General features: G+C 41.5%; 2 protein-coding genes across 4 annotated transcripts in view; both read right to left on the reverse strand.

Moving 5' to 3' along the window:
* Positions 1–414: 414 nt before the first annotated feature.
* Positions 415–2,264, reverse strand: LOC119329689. Its single transcript, XM_037602761.1, has 4 exons — positions 1,822–2,264; positions 1,325–1,483; positions 998–1,213; positions 415–847 (listed from the first exon to the last, which is right to left on the reverse strand). Exons 1-4 carry the CDS (start codon positions 2,251–2,253, stop codon positions 506–508), a joined length of 1,149 nt encoding a protein of 382 aa, XP_037458658.1. The 5' UTR covers positions 2,254–2,264; the 3' UTR covers positions 415–505.
* The window catches only part of LOC119329688, a 7,659-nt gene continuing 861 nt past the window's right edge, over positions 2,215–9,012 (reverse strand). The window contains exons 2-14 of one of the 3 annotated variants that reach the window (XM_037602760.1): positions 8,676–8,713; positions 8,381–8,582; positions 8,007–8,081; positions 7,819–7,920; positions 7,622–7,662; positions 6,847–6,960; positions 5,155–5,269; positions 4,867–5,057; positions 4,690–4,806; positions 4,242–4,322; positions 3,870–4,111; positions 3,070–3,109; positions 2,215–2,966 (exon numbers count right to left, since the gene is read on the reverse strand). In XM_037602760.1, the coding sequence (XP_037458657.1) occupies positions 2,409–2,966; positions 3,070–3,109; positions 3,870–4,111; positions 4,242–4,322; positions 4,690–4,806; positions 4,867–5,057; positions 5,155–5,269; positions 6,847–6,960; positions 7,622–7,662; positions 7,819–7,920; positions 8,007–8,081; positions 8,381–8,510 (1,806 nt within the window). In that variant the 5' untranslated portion in view covers positions 8,511–8,582; positions 8,676–8,713 and the 3' untranslated portion in view covers positions 2,215–2,408. Of the gene's footprint in view, positions 2,967–3,069; positions 3,110–3,869; positions 4,112–4,241; positions 4,323–4,689; positions 4,807–4,866; positions 5,058–5,154; positions 5,270–6,846; positions 6,961–7,621; positions 7,663–7,818; positions 7,921–8,006; positions 8,082–8,380; positions 8,583–8,675; positions 8,722–9,012 lie in introns of all 3 variants that reach the window. The other 2 variants (XM_037602759.1, XM_037602758.1) reach the window with 2 other exon arrangements.

Genomic DNA, 9,012 nt, shown 5'->3' on the forward strand with positions numbered 1-9,012 from the left:
GATCGTCTAGATTAGACGCTATTGACCTGAGATGAGATGGCATGTGTGGTGAGGTGGAGTGTGTACATGATGAGATAAAAGTAGTGTGAATCAAATATTGAAGTATCGTATTTGATTATTATATAGTTGTAAAATATTTGTACAATATAAATAGTATTTCTCAGCTCATCCATACCAAGTGAAATACAAGTAGTGTGTTCATCACAAAAATGAATAATAAAAGTAGTGTGTTGATGAAGTGCAATGTGTACATGTAGAAAGAACCCATGCATATTGCAAGAAATATAATTAAGGGGGTTGATGGTGTTGCATATGTGGCGAGGTGAAATGGTGCATGTTGAGATAAATGGAAATAGTGGGGATCAACCGGCCAACAAATTTCCGGCAGATTGAGATGGAAGCACTGGTCGATGGTAATCAATTCAAACTTTTAAGATTACGGTAAAAGTGTGGCCAAAGTGTTAATGAACTGTATTCACCTTCCTGACTATCCCCTAAAACACATTCAAGACATCATCGTAGTAAACAATATCACCGCATTGTACAAGCTGTGGATGGTAAATGAAGCAGCCAAAGTTCCAGTCCGGCAATAAGCTAACCCTGTGATGCATCCGACGACAAACAACTGAAAGAAATTTCCCCCCGAGAGGTGTGCTACACTGAACATAACTGAACTTACGACGACAGCGTTCCTCCATTTCATCGAGGAAGATAGGGCTGTTAGAAGAAACCCGCGGTAAATGATTTCTTCTGACAATGGAGCAATCACACAGTACAGAAACCAACAGACTAGCCTAGAGGTTCCACCATCGGAGAGGATTTCCTTTAATATAGGATCGTATGCATCCTGCGATATTTCAGATTGAATGAACACAGAATTAGGTACTTCCAACAGATTATAAAGCTTCAGTCAGGAAGACTAATGCAATGAATAACACAACAGGAGATGTGTGCAATAGTCAAAAAACTGCAATTTAAGTGGTTGGACCATACTGACCTCGGGACCTATCAGTCTGTCAGCTATCAGAGATGTGAGAAAAACAATAGACATCAGAAGTCCCAACCATAATACAGTTTCTTTTACCCAGCTGGGCCTGGACGAGAACTTCCCAACAAAGAAGGTACCAACTTGACGGCCAGGCTTTGCAGTGTACTGCAACAGTGCTAAACCCAGAGTGAGCTCTCCTAGTTGAAGCATGGCTGTGGAAACGACCTGCATTGACAGGGTAAAATTTTGCAGGTCAACAATGCACGCAACGGATGAACAAACCATTTACTAGATGAGTGCCGGCGAATAATAGATGAATGAGAAGTTAGCACTCACTGTTGTCAGTGGGTCTAGTGAGGAAGAATGTAGCACTTTGGCTACCACACCGAGTCCTCCAAAGCTCAAGGGAATGTGCAAGACAAGGAGGTATGCTGCAAATGTCCTCCATACATCCTCGGGCTCCCATGGAGTATCTGAAGAAAGAAATGGGTATTCCTGCGATCTCATCACAGAAAGACCATATTACAAGGAATGTGTTTATGACGAAGCATATGTCAGTTCCATTTAAGTACAGATAACTACCTATTATGTTATGGAGCATTTTAATAGTACAAAATAACTGGTTTGCTCGTCGAATAAAAATAACCCTATTTTCAAAGACAATAAACAGGCAGAAACTAATATTTGTGCAGCATGCTGAGGAAGGGAGGCCCCCCACCCAATCAGCCAAAGAAGCAAAGCAGATTTCAAGAGCGAATTCTATCAGAGGCACAAAGAGCCATTTTCCATGAGGTTATGAGCAGGAAGAGAGTGGTGAGCTGCAGAGGCATTACATCGAATAGCTCGCGGTCGCAGTCCTTGTCGCCAGGAGTAGGAGGAGGTGCAGAAGAGCAAGCGCAGATGAAAGCAGAGGAGGACGAGCGCCGCAGCAGGGGCGCGGCGAGAGCTCTGAATTTCGCGGCGCCAGCACGACGGGGTGGAGGTGGAGCTCCAGCTCCGCCTCCGCCGTTGGTTCTACTTCTCACGGGGTGGAGACGAGGAGGCGACGAGCAACAAGCCGCTGTTACTGTCAGCAGCATATCCGAACGCGCGCGCGAGAGAGACCGCTGGTGCGTGCGAGGCTGTCGCCGAGCCTTCCCAGTCATTCGTTTTTCCGTGCGACCGCGGACGCCCGAGATTGACAGACACAGGAGCCTAAAAAACACACCAGATAACACCACCAAATAAGCGGCCAATGATGCCAAATGATTATTAACAGCATACATATATGGTTTGTTTGTTTCATACAACAGGCCTTATTGTTCTGTTCACAGGTCTTATTATCACGTCAACCTTTCTATTTTTCGCAACAACAGTAGATGGTGATTCTAGACATCCCTCCCTCTACACCGGGTGCCGGTGATCTCTCAACTGTCAGTCACTACGGAGGCAGGATGACTTTCCGGCACAGGATGAGATCCGACAGAGTCTTGCCGTGCCGGTCCACCCTTCTGGAGCAGTTCACGCCGCCGTCGAGGATATTCCTCACCACGATGTTCAATGAGCTGATGCCCAGGACATCGTAAATCTCAACTGCGACGCGCTCAAGCAGATTGTTTCGATGCTCGATCGCTCGGTCGTCTGGAAATGACGAATGATCAAGCAGGGGCGAAAGAGAGCCCTTCACCCACTCAGGAGTGATCACTGTCCTGAGCCGACCAATGTCATCTGGGAAATGAGGGATGATGGACAGATTCAGATCGTTCCCCTTGTCGCCGGCTCTGCTGTGGGCCACACGGTACAGGGCGATCTCCGACCCAGATGGAGCTGGAGCAGATACAGGAGGTGCTGGTTCGTCCAGCTTTGTATTCAAGCGTTGTTGAATGCCCGCCGCAAAACTTCCCGTGTACCTATTCTTCTTCTTGCCATTTGTAGACAGTGAACCAGGAATGGCTGAGTTCTTCGCATTGGCTTGCCAGAAGATGTTTTCCCTATCAATCTGTACAAATAGAAAAGAAATTAATGCTATATCAAAAAGTATAACATGTGTTTTAATAATCCTCTAAAGGAATCCTCATCAAGTTAAGAGTGGTCATCCGTACCAGCAACTTCTGCAGAGTTAGTTCGTTCTTTCGTCCAGTGCTGCCAAATGGAATTGGAAACAAACTTGTCAAATTGTTTTAGCGACTCCATGAACAAGGAGAGAAGAAAAATGCTGACATCTTCTCCATGAATATGGTAATATTAAATTTCGTTTTCAGAATTAATTTCCATGGTTGATCCCCGCGACATAGGTTAGCCATCTATGTACGTCAGTGCATACATAACTATATTAAGATCAGCCACAATGAGACAGCACCTACAGTAATAGCTCTGCAAACACAGGACCGAGGGAGTCCTGGATTAGGGGGTGTTCGGGTAGCCGGACTATACCTTCAGCCGGACTCCAGGACTATGAAGATACAAGATTGAAGACTTCGTCCCGTGTCCGGATGGGACTTTCCTTGGTGTGGAAGGCAAGTTTGGCGATGCAGATATTCAAGATCTCCTACCATTGTAACCGACTCTATGTAACCATAACCCTATCCGGTGTCTATATAAACCGGAGGGTTGTAGTCCGTAGGCAATCAACTCCATATACAACAATCATACCATAGGCTAGCTTCTAGGGTTTAGCCTCCTTGATCTCGTGGTAGATCTACTCTTGTACTACCCATATCATCAATATTAATCAAGCAGGACGTAGGGTTTTACCTCCATCAAGAGGGCCCGAACCTGGGTAAAACATCGTGTTCCCTGCCTCCTGTTACCATCCGGCCTAGACGCACAGTTCGGGACCCACTACCCGAGATCCGCCGGTTTTGACACCGACAAGGACCAACGTGATTATAATTATAAGTACCTGATGCCACCACCTCCGGCTGGACCATTTGTATAAAGTGCAATGAACTCCTCAACGAATCCATCAGCATGCTCCTCCTGCTCAAATAGCCCATCCATCCGAAGTCTAACATCTATCACTTCCTTGGAAGAGTGACGACTGTCATTGTCACCTCCATTAGCTTTCACGCTATCATATCCCATAACATATGCGATAATTTTCTCTTCGATGCCGGGATATCTTTCGTTCATCCATGACCTAACCTAATGCCAGCAGAAAAGGTTTAAATGCAGGAACTGCCTTTATGTTGTCACGTGTAAATAGGTACATTCAATTGTTAACACACCGGAAATCTGAAACAAATATTGCATGCAAATACTTTCATGAACTTACTAGGTATTCTGCTGCCTGAGCGCGCCTTAAACACTCTTGTCCCCCGTATGATATCTCTCCCCAGCCTTTCCATCCATTTGGCTAAAGAAAAAAATGTGAACGACTACAGTGAGAAAGCTAACTATGAGCCTCTTGATAAACTATCTACATAATCAAAGGACCTTCCTTCAGTTCATGAACACTACTGTCTGATTCTATCTGAGAAACTTTAAAATAGCGTGCTTAATTTTAAACAATAAAGCTATCAGACACAAATTTTCAGCAATACAACACATAAAATATTTCACTTTTATTGGTGATTTTTGCGGTTCCAGTAACATAGCATGGAACAGAGTAATTACCCAACTGCGCAACATGTCAATACTAGGCACAGGATGCTTTTAGCTGGAAGAAGACTAAAGACAAACTTTAAATTAGTACAATTTATATTCTTACTAGGAAAACATACAGTAGGAAACAATTGGAGGAGTTTCTCGGGCCCACGAAGATCAGATGGTTTTGCTCCTTTACAGTGAACCTTGTCTTGTGATATTTGATGGAACTGCACGTCACTGAAATCTACAACCTGCTAACAAGTGTTCAGACAAGAAGCTTACATGGGACTGGAAATGTAAGATGACCTCACCAGATCAGGAGTGATGTAGTTTGCAGGGTCTCCAACTTCATACAGAAGCTGTTCTGCACAAGTGCTATAGCTCAGAAGACCTCCGCTACCCTTTGCCTTGCCAACACAAACTTCTCCTTTGTAACTCACTTCAGCATATGGAAGAGACAAATCCCGAAGCTGCTCAAAAGAAAAATCTCGATATGCATCTCCTGCTCTTTACAATACCAGATGTAGAACATAAAAAACATGAATCAAGAATGAAGTGAAAATTCCCACCTAATGATTTTTAAAGGATAAGAGATGTACCAGGATGCATGAAATATCCTCCAGTGAGTTGACAACCACATTCCAGAAGATGGCTAGCCAATGTCCCTTGTGCCAACTTATCAAAGTCATTCCAATTCCAACCCAATTCGTAGACCTTATATTGGAAAGGCAGTGGGAAAAGGATGGACCATTAAGTAAATAACCATGATAGGAAAAATACATATTCAGATTTACATATTTTGAGCAACTTGGAGAGAAGAAAAACATAACTAAGCCCTAACGAAATAAAGGGTTCTCTGAAACAACACCCGAAAATCACTGGAGCTATTATAAGCCCTGCTATTTCAAGAAAATAAGAATCTTTTGTGGCCACAAACTCTACAATCTCCCTTCTACAATAAAAAAATGTTATCCTTTTTGGTAGCTTAGAAGATTCTTTAAAAATTGGAAAATGTAAAAACATTCCCAAGAATCAGAATATAACATGAATTTCTTTTGAATCAACATTATAAAGTGGCATAGATTTTTCATAAGCTGAAGTTCTTTAGGAAGTTCTGTAAAGCTTAGAAATACTGAAACGCTTCTTGTAATGTAGGTTTCTTGACAAATTCTCCTGGTGTAATATATTCGCAAAACATTAACACTTCGTTCAGAAGTAATCAATGATACCAGAACTCTGAATTTTATATGATTTTATAAACATCTATTGTTGAGAAGTTACACCTCAATTTAAAGATACGAGAAATACGGAAACTCTTCGCAGTAAAAAACAGTAAACCATAAAATTCAAAATAGTTTTGGGAAATGTTTTTACAAGGCATTTTTAGTTTTCTCCAGAAAATTCACATAAAATTACACTAGGAAAGCATGTCAACATCCTTACTGTTTTTATGGTACATCCTCAAATAATTCTTGGTACAGAACATTTATAAGAATTCATAACTTCACTTCCAAACTGATCTGTGAATTGGTCTGGATTTTCAGCCAATTTCTCTATTTTTATGATTGCTCTTAGGAATCAAACTCCTTTGCCAACTTAGTAGTGGGGGAAACAAAATAAGTATGACATGTAGCAATTTTCTGGCAGAATGGAGATTGACGGTGACAAAAATATAAAAAAAGATGGGCTGAAGTAAACTTCTGAAAACATGTAACTTACGCCATCTATGCTGAACTATCCAGTCAAGTTTTGTGCATGAATCAGCAAGAAAGAGAGAGCATTACTGAGCATTGAAGGTTGCCTACTAACAGATTTATATGTTTTAATGTTACATCATCTTGCAGAAGCCAACAGAACCACACAAATTAAAACTCAAATACAAAGATTGCTTCATATTCTTCCTGTTAAAAATGCAGGAAGATGGCCGGGCGCAGGGCACTATCAGCTTGGCTGGGGATGGGTTTATAGATCATAGGTGAGAGGTAAACATTGGGGATCCCTTTAATAGAGATGATCAACTGAACACTCAAGCAAGCAATCCCCAACTTAGGTAACAAACCTAATACAGTAGGGATCTAATCTTAACAAACCGTAAAGAGATAACTAATTGGTAGATATAGCTGTAACTTCCACACATGATGTTTTTTTTTTCTTCAGCATGTGTGCAGGCAGAGGCCATAGACCAAGGCCCACGTCCTCCTATGACTGATTTTTTCATATGGTACAATTATGTTGAAAAAAATGAAATTATGAATTATTAGCAAGCATAAAAATAGCCATCAAAGGCATACCATAGGTGCTAAGAATAGTGCAGCATCAGCAACCCGAGAAGTAATGATGACATGTGGTTTGTAAGTTTCCAGGCAATGTACAATGGGGGCTGCACCAAGATATGTGCTTCTTCCCTGCACGCACAAGAAAATACCATCAAATTGAAAACCAAGATAAAACAATATGCAAATTCTCAATGCCCACCACAGAGGAAATAAAAAAAAGGGCAGCCCGGTGCATGTAGCTCCCGCTTGCGCAGGGTCCGGGGAAGGGTCCGACCACTTTGGGTCTATAGTACGCAGCCTTTCCCTACATTTCTATAGGAGGCTGTTTCCAGGACTTGAAAACGTGACCTCATGGTCACAAGGCAGCAGCTTTACCACTGCGCTCCCCTTCCCACCACAGAGGGAAATGGCCAGGAAAATATATATGTATCAAGGCAAAGCAGCAACAATATGTTAATCCTAAGTTCTATAATGGGTACGCTATAGAATCTCCTGATCAAACAGTGTCTAAGTCCCTTCTCATTCATAGTATCCTCTCTGAAGATTTCTGTAGATCTTTCAGTAACAATCATTTGGCCACATATGTCAACCACAAAGCTCTTATATGCCACAGACCATATGGTACATAATTACATATATTAACAAACTAACTTCAGAAGATTGGATGCAAATTGCTGATCAGTTATGGTCAGTTACTTCCCCATAAGTTAATAAGACTGAGGCTAAGAAACCAGATATTGCTATTTTATTAAATCAGATGAAGGAAAAAAAATGATGATGAAGAAGTTACCTCTGCCACTCCCATTGATTCATTCGATAATACTGAGTTTTCTGCAAAAAAGACCAAACCCAAAAACAGTTGTAAGCTTATTATCAGTTTTGACTCCACACACAAAGCTATGATGACCGACATTCCTTGATTTATACACAACCTTGGTAGCACCCAAAGTATCATACAATTGGTAGTATCAAACAGATCGAAATTACCTGGACCTGAAATCGATGATTCATAAGCTACAGCGACTGTTATCTCCAGTCCCAAACTAGAAGCAAGGTCCAGTATTTCTTTCTGTGCTCCAGGTGGATCGACTAATAAATGGGAAAGACACTTACAGTATCTAATTGAGAAAACAAACAAATGAGGTAAAGGAAAGCCACAGTCAGCATTGTCTTACTTGCGCCCATGTTAGTAATTATGCAAACTTCTCTATCCAAAGCCAAGGGTAGAAGCACGGACAGCCACTCCTTAACTGCATATTGATACCCCGAAAGGTGCATTGAAATTCTTATTGAAAGTAACATAAGCAATGAGTAAAGTAAAATAAAGTAAATAATATATCCCTACTGAGGACCAAAATATGTTATACATGATAAAAATCAGAGAAGTTTATTCTTGATATGTACAAAGAAGATATACAATTAAATACATGCAATAAGTACTCCATAAACTCGCAACCACAGATGCAGTTCACAAGATAACAGGTATCACCTGCTTTGATTAGCAATACAACTAAATGCACAACTATCAAATATTTGTCAACAACTATACCTCGGGGGTCAAATCCTTTCCCTCCTGACAGCATAACTTGGTAGCGGTCTGCAAGTGTTCGCTCCGCCAAACACTCAAGTACTATGTAGTTAAGTTCTTCGACTCTCTCCAATAACTTCAAAGCAGCCATCGGCCGGTCACCCCCAAATCCAGCCCCACAGCCAACATATACTTGATTCTTGCGCCGTTGAGGATTGCTCCTCTATGAAGCAACAGATATGTTAGAACAACTGGAGCATTCGTTTCATTAATTCATGATTCGCATGGAAAATTTCCAGTTCTGCAAACAACTAACCAGCTTCACCACACAGTTCTGAATTTCTTCCAGTGCTACTGCCTCCCTGAAATTATTTCGCTATCAGAATGAAGTACATACATGTGGAGCTGCAATTATTTTCCACAAGAGTTTCGGAAAGTGCGGGATTTTTTAACATTGGCAGTCAGATGTGTGATAAACACATTCACATGCACAGAAGCACTAATTTTGGAAACAGAAATACAGCAGCATCAGATAATTCATCTGCATGCACGACCTCAAGGTTCGAAGAAATCACTTTCATTCTAATTTATCAATGACAAACTAAAGAGCTAATCCAGATGGCAGACCCATTTGAGGGTCATGGAGGTTAAGT

Source organism: Triticum dicoccoides, chromosome 7A (assembly GCF_002162155.2).
Source record: "Triticum dicoccoides isolate Atlit2015 ecotype Zavitan chromosome 7A, WEW_v2.0, whole genome shotgun sequence".
Classification (NCBI taxonomy): Eukaryota; Viridiplantae; Streptophyta; class Magnoliopsida; order Poales; family Poaceae; genus Triticum; species Triticum dicoccoides.

Excerpts from the sequence above, each read along its gene's own strand:
- LOC119329689 (XM_037602761.1), bottom strand. The coding sequence starts at position 2,253 with ATGTATGCTGTTAATAATCATTTGGCATCATTGGCCGCTTATTTGGTG. Across the intron at positions 1,214-1,324 it reads CACTAGACCCACTGACAACA|GTCGTTTCCACAGCCATGCT; the intron begins GTGAGTGCTAAC and ends CTGTCAATGCAG. Across the intron at positions 848-997 it reads ACAGACTGATAGGTCCCGAG|GATGCATACGATCCTATATT; the intron begins GTCAGTATGGTC and ends GAAATATCGCAG.